Source organism: Aquila chrysaetos, chromosome 7, assembly GCF_900496995.4.
Source record: "Aquila chrysaetos chrysaetos chromosome 7, bAquChr1.4, whole genome shotgun sequence".
NCBI lineage: Eukaryota > Metazoa > Chordata > Aves > Accipitriformes > Accipitridae > Aquila > Aquila chrysaetos.
This window is the reverse complement of record NC_044010.1, coordinates 39,889,005-39,904,397: the sequence shown is the minus strand read 5'-3', so window position 1 is coordinate 39,904,397 and position 15,393 is coordinate 39,889,005. Positions and strand designations below refer to the sequence as shown.

The window sequence follows — 15,393 nt, the reverse complement described above, 5'->3', positions numbered from 1 at the left end:
CAGATGGGACTGCACATGCCAAAATGGTGAAGTTCAGTATAATATTTCCACTTCATAGTTTTACTATGAGCATGGATGTATCATTAATCTGAAAGTCTAAGAGTTAGCAGAGATTTCATAAAATAAATGAACTCTGTCTCTCTGAAGAGAAAAAACAATTAAAATTACAGCTGACATTTGTAAGTGTCCTAAAGGAGACTGTTAACTTGCTAAATATATCCTATAACTTTTGACAGGGGAAGTTTTCTTGAAAAGCAACTTCTGTTTTGATTTAACATTTATTCTATAAGACTTTACAGAAATTTCAAAATAAGTATTTATAAATAAATAAAGTCAATTTAAAAACAATGAGATATTGACTGCAACTGCTAGAATATAATAGAAATTGATGTACATGCTCCAATGTTCACTAGACTGTCTGTACCAGCCATATTAATGTGTAGCAATCCACCTTTTAACCCTTTTTTTGTACTTCACCTCAATCTCTCGGGGTACAGTCAACAAGCGAATTATTGCCATCAATGGATCCCTGTTAGCCATCTGTATGTATGTTCTTAGCTTACTGCAACTGACACGTAATTCAACTGAGCTTAGTCCTATGTTATTACACAGCTGGTTTTTTACACAATATTAACTTATTAACTAACATTAATATTAATTAACTATTTTGACTATGCTGTCAAAAATACAAAGAAAAATGTATTTTAATAATTCAAACAGCGTGCTGATATCCATCTTGCTTTAGTATATTAAGAATTATGCATATTGAATATATACCTTGCACAGAATAAAAAAAAATATTTTCTGTTTTCTTTAAATTACATATTGAAGGATAAATTAGTTTAATGTAAATTTAGATTAATATTAAAAGATATCACAAGACCTTTCAGATTAATTTATAATACGACATAATTAGCTTCTACTGCTTTGTTATAGACTAATATAATCAAAGAAAACAGAAATATTTTAAAAGTACCAGAAAGTAGCTTTCTTTCCTCTTTCATACTTCCCTCTCTAAACACAAAATTCTTAGATACTGCTTTCAGAGGAACTTGATTAAATAAGGCTCCAACAAAATCCATAGCCATCTTTCTTATTTGTAAATATTCACATCTGGATTCCAATTTCATAGCTAACAGTTATTTAAATCAATACTCCAGCTCTGCAATATTTTGGTTTGCTCTTAGGACGTGTCAATCCTATTGGAACTTGGCTGGGAGCGGGGCAAGGGCCTTGGCCAGTTTCACCTTATAGCATAGTATTTCTTTTAGCTCACTTCATGCTTTCAGCTTTTATTCAGCAAAAATCTCAGCAGCAGGACATCAGCATGACAGATGGCTATGAGAGGATTATCTACATCTATCTATGTGTACAAAATGTACCTTTGTACCTGCCCAAACCAGGTGTCAGAGCATAATATTTTTTCTACCTTTACCAAGCCATTTGAAGACACACAGGATCAATAACTAAACAGAGAAAAGTTTGCCAACTTCCAACTTTTGACTTTACTGTCATAAATGACAATTCTCAATACTTTGCAGGCATACGTTAGGTTAACTTCAGACAACAGAACTGGTGGCAGGGTGGAAGCAAGCTGTATGAAGGTTAATGAAAGACATAGCTCTCAAGTTATATGCAAGTAACTCAGATGTCTGTATTATTGGACTAGGTCAACTTTCTGATGTCTCAGTTTGAGGTGAGCACCTCAGCCATCTCCATCCTCAATGCCGATTTGAGATTTGGGCGTATGCCAAATCTTCATTCATGCTCCTATTTGTACAGCAATGAAACACAGAAAAGTGTGCTCAAGAACAACTGCACTACATCTTAACTAGTTACCCAAATTCAGTGAGTGATACTACTCAAAGCAACCTACTGCACAATCCAGAATATAAAGAACAGCCATCGCTACCGAACATCTGTGTACAAATAAATGCCTCAGCCCTCACAGTGCTGCTGCAAGAGAAGCTCCTCCCCGTTCCATGCTGTTAAACAATCCAACAAGGACATGCCTCCTTGGCTGCTGTGGTATGATAGCAAGAGAAATGAATACACCTAGCCAATAGCAAATGCAATGCAAATACATTCTTAACTAAGAAATTTAAAAGTTTCAGAGTATTCATGAGATGAAAAAAGATCGGACAATGAAGCACCTGTGCTGGCTGAGCACAAGCTGTGAAGCAACACCAGGAAACTGCAAGTGATAGTCGGGAGTAAATCCCTGCTGCAGGGGACAGAGAACCTCATTTGCCAACCTGACCCTTCATCTAGGGAGGTTTGCTGCTTGCCTGGGGCTTTAATCCAGGATGCTGTTGAGAGATTGATGCAGCTTGTCCGACCGTTGGCCCTGCTACTCTTCCACGTAGGCATCAGTGAAGTTGATGGGGAGACCTGGAACATATCAGGCATGACTGCACAGCTTTGGGGGCAATGATCAAGGGAATGGGGCTCAGGTGGTCTTCTCTTCAATCATGCTGGTGAAAGAAAAGAGCTTGAGGATCAGTGGATGGATCCTGCAAGTCAACAACTGATTCTGCAGCTGATATTGACAGCAAGGATTTAGCTCCTGTGACCACGGGTCTACCATGGCTGTGATGACCACGAGATGGAGTTCAGGATTCCAAAAGGAGGAAAAAAGCAAAAAGCCGTATCACAACCCTGGAATTCAGAAGAGAAGACTTCGTCCAGCAAAAAGCCACAAGCATCAAGAAGGGACTGAAGAACCTGCCATATGCAGAGAGACTGAGTTGTGAGTGTTCAGCCTGAAAAAGAGAAGGCACAGGGGGAATCTTATCTATGTGTATAAATATCTGATGGGAGGGACGACAGAAGATGGTGACAAACTCTTCTCAGTGATGCTCAGTGAGAGCACAAAAGGCAATGGGTACAAATTGAAATACAGGAAATTCTATCTAGTCATAAGGGAAAAAAAAAAATTACCACAACAGTGGCTGAGTCTGCCCAGTGAAGGTTGTGGAGTCTCCATCTTTGGAGATATTAAAAACCCAACTGGATAATACTGTTGATTCTGATTTGAGGAGGGGATTCAAAGAGGCGACTAGATGATCTCTGGAGCCTCTTTCCAATTTCAGCCATTCTATGATAATAAATGTCTACTCACTTATTAGCAACCTGTCCACTCATCATCATCGAGTATTTTAATATGATATTTTCCCAAAAGTGGTATTTGAAAGAAAACTTCAAGAACAATGAGTCAGTACCTAAAAACTTGAATTTCAAAAGATGACACTCCATTTGTAAGGAAGCATGGTAGAAAAAACAAAGGTGCTAGGAGCTAAGTATTTATCATACACATTTCAGGCACTGAGATACAGGGCACCAAACAGAAAAGCATGCATATTTCCATGCACATATGGCAAATAGATTACAAAGACATGTACATTCTGCATGTGCTTAAAATCATCTTGTACCACTGACTTTTATTTATAACGCCATTCATGAAGTGAGGTTACAAAGCTAGAAGTCTTGTGCAACATATTTATTCTGTATTTGCAGCAGAGCTTAACTAAATAATATAAAAGTCTGTGTTATTCTATTAGAATGAAAGGTACCTGTATTGCTAGCAAACGTGAAGTTAGTAAATGTGTTAAATTATTCAGTGTATTCAGTTTTATAATGCTTAATAAAGCAAGTAAAAAATTTGTTATCTACATGAACCATCATTGCCACTGCTATTTCAGTGTTTATTCTCTAATGCATATTTCCAAGGAACACAGAACAGGAGAATGGCCATTAGATACATTGTGTTTACCACCATTTGAAACCTGCTGATCACCAAAAATTAAAGCTCCAACTGTGATGACAAAAAAATACCATCCAACACTCTATATAAAAACTGTTCGTTCACTTCTCTTAAATTAACTCCAATTTTTTTCATTTGTTTGTGTTTATGTTTGTGGAAAGACAAAAGAACCTGAATCAAAATATATTTATCTTTTTTATTTTGCTCTATAGCATTTCAGACATTTTTCTAAGTAGAAACAAGTGATTTGTTTTGTATCAGTATACCCCAAATGCTCTAGAAATACAGGCATAGTTATAAAACCCTTCTTCAACAGTATTCATTAACAGATGCAGAGTATCACTAACAATTTGTAAAGGGAAAGAATCCAAAGCCATTAGGATCTAACTGACAAATTTCTGTAGCAACATTGCTTGGGTAAATTAAAAAAAAATTTAATTTAAGGGAAGATCACACTGCTAGTTTAGGAAACAAAACAAACTGCTTGCAGAATTGATTAGTGCCAAAAGGAAACTTGACATGAGAGTAAGGCATTTTACAGATCTTTAAGAACGAGGAATAACCTAGACAAAGGGAACAAGAAGTTGTAATTTAAAAATAAATAAATAAAGACCTGCCCTCCTCCCTCCCCACAAAAATCCTTGAACAGATCCAGAGATGCCAGAACTGGAAGGGAGAGGAAAAGATGACCCATGCAAACTCTGCCATTTCTATTCACAAATGAGCAGTTCCCCAACACTGAGGAGCCCTTATCCTTTGTAGCAGGAGCTCAGGCTTCCACAGCAATCAAAATAATACAATAACGAATACTGACAGACACATGGTTTCACACGATATACAAGACTTATACCATCAAAATGGTAGAAAGCCACAAGCACAGAAAGGAACAGGAGTGATTAATGGGTTTGGACCATCCTGGTTTTCAAAAGCACTCCCAACTACGTGAAGTAAAATGCCAAGACATTATTAGGTCAGATGAATGCAGCAAAGAAGCATGCAAATATCAAGAACTCTGATGTTTTCTAGCTCCCTGGTCTCTCCGAATTTAAATGGTATTGAAAGAAATTGACAGGTCTTATTCTCTAAGGTGTGCTAGCAGAATACATGCATTTGATATTTGCCAGCAATGACCATTAAAGAGTTGCACTGTTTAGGCACGCTTCCCAACAGCAAAAGGGAACGTACTGTTTCCATCCATGAGACACTGAGATCTCATGGACTATCAAAACAACTGGAACCAATTCATAACTGGGTACCTTTTAGTGATTGTGTCTCAGTTGCATCATGTTGTTATTAGAGGCTAAGATGCCTGACATCCTCTCTTCCTGAAGTTGCAGCCATGAACAGCGTGAATAACATCAGAAATTGCATGAGTTTCTCCAGCTTCCCAGTGGGAGAGGGAAAGAAAATGGAGAACTGTAGAACATGGGAGGCAAGGACCTCAGCACATTTGTGTCATCAATGATCACAACAATTTATCTACCCACCACATGGGGCGGGGGGGGAGGAGGAGGATATATTTTGCTGCCCAGAGCATCATTTTCTTTGATGGTATGACACAACTTGTACCTGTTGTTTACTACTTCTTTTTTTAGAAAAGGTTAAATGTCATTTCAATCAGGATGGCAGAAAACTTTCTTTCCTACTAAATTATTTATCTAATCAGCCGATTAAAAGATATAATAACAATTAGAGGACAAATATATAAATATGCCACATTTGCAGAGGCTTTTTTTGGTTTAGTTCTTCAAGTTGAAGGAAGTAAGTGTCATAGCTAAATATTTCTTCCCATTTATTAAACACTTGCTCCAGACATTCTTGGATTTTATGTTATCTTTTACTTCTCTATTCCTATCAGCCCTATGCAAGGAAATGTCATTTATTCTGCTTTGGAGTCAAAGGAGCAAGATTAAAAATAACATTAGAAATTAACTGTAAATTCTCATTTAAGGCAGTCATTAAATAAATATTAATGCACTTTGTCATGATCCATTTAATGGAATCTGTGCACACAGTAAATTACTTGCATAAATGACAACCATCTATCTCTTCAGTTTTCTTTTACAGCTACCTATAGCATGGTTTTGCTATAAAACATGATTGCCTATCATCTTTCAAATGTTTTCTGTAAAGTAGACAAATTCAACAATACCTATCTTTTACCTAATGTTCATTCTGATTTAAAGAAAAAAAACATTATTATTTGGATGGAATTAATATGGACTATGAGAGTCAATCCTACTGAAGTTTTAGACCTGAATTTAGAAAAGCAAAATACTGCAGAGCCTAAGTAAAAAATGACCAAAACACAGTATTCGTGTCATCAATACTCATGGTTTCAAATATGCCCAAAACTATTTTTGCTTAGAAATTAAGGCTCTTCTTCTAAGTAGTTAAATACAGGATATGATATTTTCCTAACATATGAAAATAACTTTTTAACTCGCTTATTTTAATTCCATGCCAGAACACAGAATATGAGTTGAAGTTCAAAATTTTAGTTCAAATCATTTAAAAATACATATTATTACTTTGAAAATGGAAATATAAGGGGAGAATACCTGACAAATTAATACATCTTCAGCAACTGATACTGTGAGATTTCACGGCCTATTAAACAAACCAGGAACCTATTCAAGACCAGTTAGCTTTTATAGGTGTTATAAAAGGTTATAGGTTTCATTGTTTTATTATTAAAGATCTAGAAGACCTGAAATCTTGTCTTCCTAAAAGACTCAAATTAACAAAGCAGTTTAAATTCATTAGTTACGCAGTTTGAAACAAACTGCTCAAATGCTTAGATAATTAGTTGAATCAGGTTTGAAGTTTGAACGCATTGCACAGGTCTCCCATGGGGGGTGCTGGGAAGAATGAGGGTAGATATGCAGAGAACAAGAAATTGCAGCTACAGATTACTATAGAGTGGAATATCAAAGCACATAGTAATACCAACAGTAGTAACGACACCCAAGTCTAGATAAATTATCATAGACTTTATTAGAATAATAACAATATGCTCAGGATTAGAGAATCGGGCACTTACATTTCCAATCAAAGGAAAGAATTCTTTCTGATTATGATACAAATAATTTCTTCCAAAAGCCAATATGAATAATATTACTACACTGACTAATAGCACACAGAGAATCCATTTGTTTTGGATGGTGTGCTATTTCATCCAGTTGTGTTCAGGTTTTATATCATCTGCTCCTACAGCCCACGCACACATGCAACTGCCTGACAGGAAATCACGTATATTTGCAAACCAATGTTATTAGTTCTGTCTTTTAACAAATACCTATTTACTATGTTTTAAAACAGAGCAACAATTTCAAGATGATATGACACTCCTGGGCATGAATTTTTTCACCTTCATGAGCAGGGGTGCCTTTTAAGGTTACTTTGATGACTTTTATTTGGCATCTTTTTTTCAAAAACACATTGAGTTTGCCTTTAAATTGAGGATGGTAGCCTTTATTTCATTTTAACGGCAAATATAGAAAAACGTTTATTACACAGCAGAAAGGATTATTTCTCTATAACAAGGTTTGAGAAGCTGCTAGTGCACCATATAAAAACAGTTATTAAAACTAAATATTGTGCCTGCTCAGCTGCTATATTTCAGACCCCATCATAAGCTTAAATTATCCTTTTCTCATAATTACTGCAAGCCTTAGCACACATTTATGAATCACATCCCACACAATGATTAAATCTTAGAATTAAATAAAATTAATAAGAAATAGATTCTTGGCTGACAATCTATACAGAAAAATATAAAATACTAATGCAATGCAAGCTGCAGTAACTGAAAGATCCATAACCCTTGCATCAAAATAATATAAAATTTAGTTTTATGCTTAGGAAAAAGCTAATTCTAAACTGTAGGGTGGAGATATTTAACCCTCAGAATAGTTGCTTTACTGAAAATAGTAACTGGAGGAATGACTTATAATCACAGCAGTACCTATCTTTCCTTCTCATGCATACACTCATTTATCTCACCAAAGGGAGAGATGAACAAAAGGGACAAATACCGAAAACAGTTATTTTTGCACAGAACATTTAATAACAGATTTGATCTCCATTTACTAGGGGCAGGGGAGACCTTCTGCATTGCTTTTCACCATAAAAGTTACTTAAAATACAGCCTACTACTTTAAAATGAAAATAAGATGTATGAATTTCATGTTTGCGTGAGTCTTCATCACTAAATAGTGTTTTAAACAGATGAATTTTGGTATGAACACTGCATATAAATTGCTGTCAAACTCTAGGTATTCTGTCCTAAAGGAATTTAGGTCTAACAGGAATTAGACCACATAAATTCCTAAGTATTTTTCCAATGCTTATATTCCCAAATAATTTCAGTACTTTTGAAAACTTCAAATGCTTTCTGACATAGTGCACAGGATTGCATCTGAGGAAATATATAAACAAATAAATACCAATGTAAAGCATATCTGTCACTTATCCCTTCTCTCTGATGGTGCCCGCTTCTGCTGATGATGCTGCCCAGAAAGTCCCTCTAAGGCAGTGCAGAAAACACTGAAGAGCCCAGCACGGAGGGAGGGAGGGAGGGAGAAGACACCAACAGTTTTCCATACTTTGCTACCCAGTCCTGTGTCTCATACATCAGAAGTATATGAGAAAAGATAGCATCCCATATACTTTTCATACAGGAAGTATGGTCTAAAGCTGAAACGTATCCCTAGCGTACTTTTATGAATTCCTAGCATTACACATACAAAAAAAGAAAACCACATCTATGTATCTGTGTATATACATATATTTTAGAATCTCTAAACAATAAATTGCACTGATATAGACGACCAACATTCATCCATGCAGTCTTGTGTCACCTGGCTCTTAAAATGGTTCTTTTTTATCTTATGCCCCTGTCGTGGTTTAACCCGAGCCAGCAACTAAGCACCATGCAGCCGCTCACTCACTCCCCCCCACCCAGTGGGATGGGGGAGAAAATCGGGAAGAGAAGTAAAACTCATGGGTTGAGATAAGAACGGTTTAATAGAACAGAAAAGAAGAAACTAATAATGATAATGATAACACTAATAAAATGACAACAGTAATAATAAAAGGATTGGAATGTACAAATGATGCACAGTGCAATTGCTCACGACCCAAAAGAACAAAAGAACACCTTCACTGAGATCAGGAGTTGGCCTCCTTTTTATTCATGCACCATTTCCCTATAGAACTGCTCTGCCCCTTGCAATTTAAAAAAAAAAAATTTGACAGAAGCATTAATACATTAACCACTCAATAGTTCCCAATTCCTGTCTTGGAACACACATATGCAGCTTTCTTCTCAGTAGCCAAAAAAAAAAAAAAAAAAAAACAACCCACAAAAAATCCAAAACTAACACAAAAAAACACAAGTAAACAAGCAAACCCACACACAAAAAAACCTAAACCAAAACAAAAGAAAACCAAACCAACCCACACTGTTTCACCTGAAGGATTCTATATTGATCTTTGGTATGGACAGTAGCCTCCAGATTCCTAATAAGCTAACTAACAATATTGCAGATATTGCAGAAGAACTAGAGATCAGGAAATGCCTCAGCTCAGAGGATACAAACTCATAATAGGCTGTCCTGCTCTAAAAAAGCTTAAAAACAGAGAACATAAAACCAGAGAAGGAAAATTAAGGATTAAGATATAACAATAGAAGATGAGTTAAAAGTGACATTTAAAAAAATAATTAAAAACATGAAAGAAAGGGGGGACACACTCACACAAAAGAAAGAGGTAGTAGTAGAGTGCAGGGGAAAAAGGACAGACGACATGGAGAGCAAAAGACTGAAGAATGACATACGCTGAGAGAAGGAGGGAGGGATGTCCCTTTAAAATAAAACTGGGACATGTTCTTTGCCAGTTCTTAGCAAAATGAAATTCTGACTTCCAGTGTAATTCCCCCTTGAGAAGTCTCCCTACCTTTACTCTGAAGCTCAAAGGCTCAAGGAATTAATAAACCACATGTATAATAAATATATCAATAATAATAATAAATAATCAAAAAATAAAAAATAAATAATAAATAATAAAATCACATGAATAAACCACATTATCAAAAATTTAATAAAAACCAAACAAACAAAACCCAAAAAAACCCACAACCACGAGTACTCTTGCACAGTTTCACACTGTACAGATAGTCTTTAAAATAACTAGAATCTCTTACTTAGAGACAGTACCTGCTAAGTTACTCAAAGATGTCTCTTCTTGAATTCTCAGGTAAAAGAGGAACACCTGAAGCTTTTGAGAGGACTTAAAATGGAGTAATCCTTTGCAAGATCACTCCACTGCAACTTTGTAAAGATTTGCAAATAGGTGACAAGAACCACCAGCTCTTCCAGATGCCAGAAAAGAGACTCTAAACCAATCACAAACACTTCCTTGTTTTAAAAAAAATGAAACATAGGAGAAAGGCTCAGTGGAATAAAATTTCACAGAGTTTGACTCAACCCAAAATCAGACCACCTTGAAATACAGCATGGAATGGACTGTAAAATTTTAATAGGGTATTTTTCAAAAAACAAAATATTTTGTAGTAGAAAACATTGAGATTTGCTGGATGAAGACCATGTCTCTTCCAAAGCTATCTGAGAAGACTGAAGCAGACATAAGAATTACCAGCTGTCGTGGTTTAACTCCAGCCAACAACTAAGCACCACACAGCTGCTCACTCACTACCCCCCCACCCAGTGGGATAGGTGAAAGAATCAGAAGGAAAAAGGTAAAACTCGAGGGCTGAGATAAGCACAGTTTAATAGAACAGAAAGGAAGAAAGTAATAATTATAATAACAACAATAACAAAAATACAATAATAATAAAAGGATTGGAATATAGAAAACAAGTGATGCACAATGCAATTGCTCGCCACTCGCCAACCAATGCCCAGTTAGTTCCCACGCAGCGATCCCCCTCAGGCCAACTCCCCCCAGTTTATATACTGGGCATGATGTCACATGATATAGAATACCCCTTTGGCCAGTTGGGGTCAGGGGTCCTGGCTGTGTCCCCTCCCAGCTTCTTGTGCCCCTCCAGCCTTCTTGCTGGCTGGGCATGAGAAGCTGAAAAATCCTAGACTTAGCATAAACACTACTTAGCAACAACTGAAAACATCAGTGTGTTATCAACATTATTCTAATACTGAATCCAAGACACAGCACTGTACCAGCTACTAGAAAGAAAATTACCTCTACCCCAGCTGAAACCACGACACCAGCAGATGTGAATGAGATACAAGACCTTAAGTTGACCACTTAGATGAATCTTACCTTAGAGACCAAAGCTGAATTTTGTGGGTTTTAATTCAGTTGAAAAAAGAAATACATTTCTATGTTTCATTTTCATTTTTTTCAGAATGATTCTTGTATGTCTTTTCCCAACCATTATGAGTTCTTTGTCTTTTATCCAACTTTGGCAGTTTCGACCCTGTCCCCAAATGAATTTGAACTGCACACATTACCTGTTTTCTTCTTCATCAATGAAGAACATATTCCCTAAAAATGACATTGGCCTAGATGATCTGAAGCTGATATGACAAATTAGTTCCTCATTTGTTCCATCTGATGAAAGAACAATATCTTGTCCTTCTGGGAACTGTACAGAAAGAGGGTAAATCCTGTCACCATCATCAAGTTCAAGCTCTGGAAGTTCAACTTGAATTCGTGATTGCCTGTGTTAAAAATAAATAGTAAAGGTGTTTGTGCTCACAGAATGACAGTAATGAAGTTGATTCACAGATTCACACATTTACGAAACTGCTTTTCACAGTTAAATATAGAAGAATAACTTCATTTTTGAAGTATAAATCAAGTGAAACTAACTGAAGAATTAAAATCCATTTAGCATTTAGATGTTAGTTTGTTTTCTACATATGTATCTGAAAGTTTTATAGTGACCCACAATAGTTCAACATCCAAATGAAAAGTAATTTCTACTAACTGTGCTACAAAGGGCATAAATATTACTTCCTTACTTTAGGTTTCCTAAACTTGAAGCTTTCATTAATATTGATTTAACTGCATTATTGCACAACAAGTTAAAGCAAGTTTCAGAATAGAAATATTAAGGGGAAATTTCTGACGATACCTAAGATGCTTTCCCCAGTTATGTAATTTTAAGTTCCAGTTCTGAAATAAGAATGGCAGTCAGTCCAGGCCCATATGGAATCCTTTCAGTTCCAACCACTGAGTTACTGACAATAGACAAATCACTTGATAAATTGTTACAGCTCAAATGAGATAAGACAATAATAATTTGAAGATAAAATTAATTTCATTAATTTATGGCAACTTAAAGAGTTTTGCTCCAGTTCTTCTGGTATTGAAATGATACCTACATAAGCAAAACAAACTAATATTACTGCTCTTTACTAGTTACAAACAGAAAAGTTGTATCTTAGAGACCAGAAAAGCATATTTTGACACACATGTAGACAAGAGTGCATGGAAAGATTAAAATATTAAGATTTCTGTCAAATTGGAATAGGTGTGGTGCTGGGTTATGCTACATAATATGATTACAAAAAGGCTCTCATAAATTCAAATAACAGGATAAAGTGGGTGAGCCACAGAAAAATAATATAATAAATAATCCATATATTTTTCAAGTGACAAGATTAAAACATTTTTGCCGTCCTCTTTGGTACTGAAATCTTGCTTAGGAAGGGAAAAAAAAAAAAAAAACACAACCACAAAACAAACCAACCAAACAACAAAAACAAACACAAACCCACCACTTGTCCAAACAACAGCTAGATTTCAAAACAGTGTTTTATAACGTGTAGAGTAGAGAAAATAAAACAACAGAAAGATTTTATCTGATCGCAATGCAAGAAAAAAGAAATAAGACTCTGCATCTTAGTATCTGCCTAAAGTTAACAAAAAATCCTGGTAGGACTTTCTTCTTAATTTTTGTGCTATTCAAAGTACTTTTAAAAACATCTGTCAGAGTGAATATATCAGAAGATGGTCACTTCATGAAGCAAGAATGTTCTGAGGACAGAACATGGGCTTGTTGAATGTACAGCAACATTAATTACACAAATTTTCTCTTAAATACACAGACTCTTTGCTGAGCAGAAAATTAATACTAACCTTCATAAACAAAAATTAATTCACTTTTTCAGAAGAGAACAAAACCAAGAATTATTCAGGATTTCCATAAAAAAATTATTTTGAGATTTATACCTTAAATAATCTTCTGGAATGATATTGATGGCTGTTTCCGTTTTCACATCCAGAGGAACTGGCATCAGCATTAAGAAGGGAGGATCAAAATTTATTTTTGGTGACTTCATGGTGCCAGACAATGTTATTTTGTAAAGTGATGGATTATCATTTAGACACACTGACATTTCAGATGCGTATGTCCCAGGACAAGCTGTTAAAATGGTTAAAAAAAAAAAAAAAAAAAAAAAAAAAACAAACAAACAAAAAACCACAACACACAGAGAAACACACAAACAAACACCATAAAATTACCATAAATACATGCAACTAAAGGACTTATAGTAAGAGTTTTTCAGGTTTTGTTTTTTTTCTTTTAAAAAGTCATCAGTATTGCTTTCTTACTCAAAATGTAGCTTAACATACAGTAAGTGTTGTATAAGAATTACTTAAGAAAGCTTAGAACACTTGCCTGTAGCAAACCAGAAATTCATATTTTTTTAATTTGCTGGAAATTTTTCAGAGTTCTTCATTTATTATATTAATATTCCTTTATATACAACATCAATGTAATGCTTCTCAGAATTTTAAGAATCGCAGTCATATTATAAATTACACTAATTAAACACAGAGAATGCTAATTTTATAAAGGAATAAATATGAAAAGCATCTGACCGCCAAGACAAGAAAAAGTTGGTGCCTTTTAAGATAGCATTCACTACTACATTTTAACAGATGACTCTAAAACCTATACTGTTGCCAAGTCAGCCTCACACAAGCCAGTAGGACAGGTTCTACCCTCCACTGACAGCATCTCCCATTTCCTTGCTTTCTGCCCTTTCTCATGCCATCTTGCTAACTGCTGCAAGGCAGTTTTCTCTAGGATGGAAAAGCACATTTTCTTGCACTGATACAGGGAGCAAGGCACTTCCTTCCAAACCCATTACACTGTCAAAATGGTGCTCCAAAACATGCAGTGCAGTCATTCCTACCTGCTGAAGAGCTAGCAAAATAAAAAATGTTGAGGGCCAACTAACGAACACATCTTGTATTTAGAAACAAATCTGCATGATGTGTTGTAAGACAACCCAAAAAGTTTAATCTTTTCATTTTCGAGAACACCTTTCCCTTTGATTCCCCTATGTCATCAGATTACTAAGTATGGAAACATCCTCACCTAATATTTAAGAAGGAAAGAGATAGCAAAACAATTTTGTATTTTATGTGTCTGTATGAGCACATATGTGTCACTGCAAACAAAGTACACATGACAAGCTCTTCTGAGACTAGCTCAGATAGTTATTTTCACAGCCTGAGAAAGAGCTGCAATTGTTTACATACACAAAGAAGAAAACCTAGTATCTTCAAAATATTTTGTCTTATTCCTTCCTCATAAGAGCCAATTTCTTCATGGAGATGATAACAGAGGAGCTTCATGGAAGCCTGTTAGCTCACCAGAACATGGCCTGTGGATCCCTTCATTTCAGACCAGAAAATATGAAACTGGCAAAGTAAAAAAACAGATGAAATAGCAACTTGCTGCAGTGTTTGCAATGCCTGGCTAAATCCCTGTTAAATGGAAATCAACTTTAGGAGACAATACTGCTGAGAAGGCTAAGAAGCTTGTGCTTCTAGGTTTTGATACGGCAAGATCACACCTTTTTCTGGGACTTACCTCTTTTACGAGGGAAAGGTAAGAGAGCATCAGAAAAGGTCATGGAGGTGGATGAAGAGCCAAACAGGATATTTTTTTACATGCTTGTAAGAAAAGATGTTCTATACAAGTTACTCCCATATACAAGCTAGACAGTCTACTGTCCTACAGCTGTGCTCTAACTAAACCATATTTCTGGTATCCTATCTTCATACATATGTATGACATACTGTAAATGAAAGTGAAAGGCCATAACCAATAAATGCCATAGGGATGGGACACCACAAAGAAAGAAAACTAGAGGAGCAAATGTCAGTACCAAAGAAAATGCAATTTTCACTAACTCACAGTTTAAAATATTTTTATTAACCAAAGTTCCAAAGTTAAACCTTCAAAAGTTAGGAAAGAGTAGTGTTAAGCTTTCCTCTTACAAACTTTTCATCCATACTGTACATTACAATTCTAACAAATCCATTAACTACGTGATCACATCTGTTTGCCATAGAATCCCTGACTCACTCAGAAGGCAGAACAGACAGTGCTTATTCTGCATCGCTGATCATTCTGTGTGTGGCTCCACACAGTTACTAACACCAAAATTCTGCATAATATGTAAGCCAATAATTTATTGCTCTTGTCAGAAACACCAGTGCAATACTGTCCTCATTTTAAACAGACACAAAGACAAAAAAAGTGATTTCATTAAGTTCTGTTCCTCAGTTTGTAATGCCTAGGACCAATGTTTTCAGGATATTTCATGTTAAATAAATTACTT

General features: G+C 35.6%; 1 protein-coding gene across 1 annotated transcript in view; it reads right to left on the bottom strand.

Moving 5' to 3' along the window:
- The window catches only part of CFAP47 (cilia and flagella associated protein 47), a 354,799-nt gene that overhangs the window by 287,162 nt on the left and 52,244 nt on the right, over nucleotides 1-15,393 (bottom strand). Inside the window, exons 25-26 of the mRNA XM_041125007.1 lie at nucleotides 12,986-13,178; nucleotides 11,260-11,469 (exon numbers count right to left, since the gene is read on the bottom strand). Coding sequence (XP_040980941.1) covers nucleotides 11,260-11,469; nucleotides 12,986-13,178 — 403 coding nt within the window. The remainder of the gene's footprint in view (nucleotides 1-11,259; nucleotides 11,470-12,985; nucleotides 13,179-15,393) is intronic.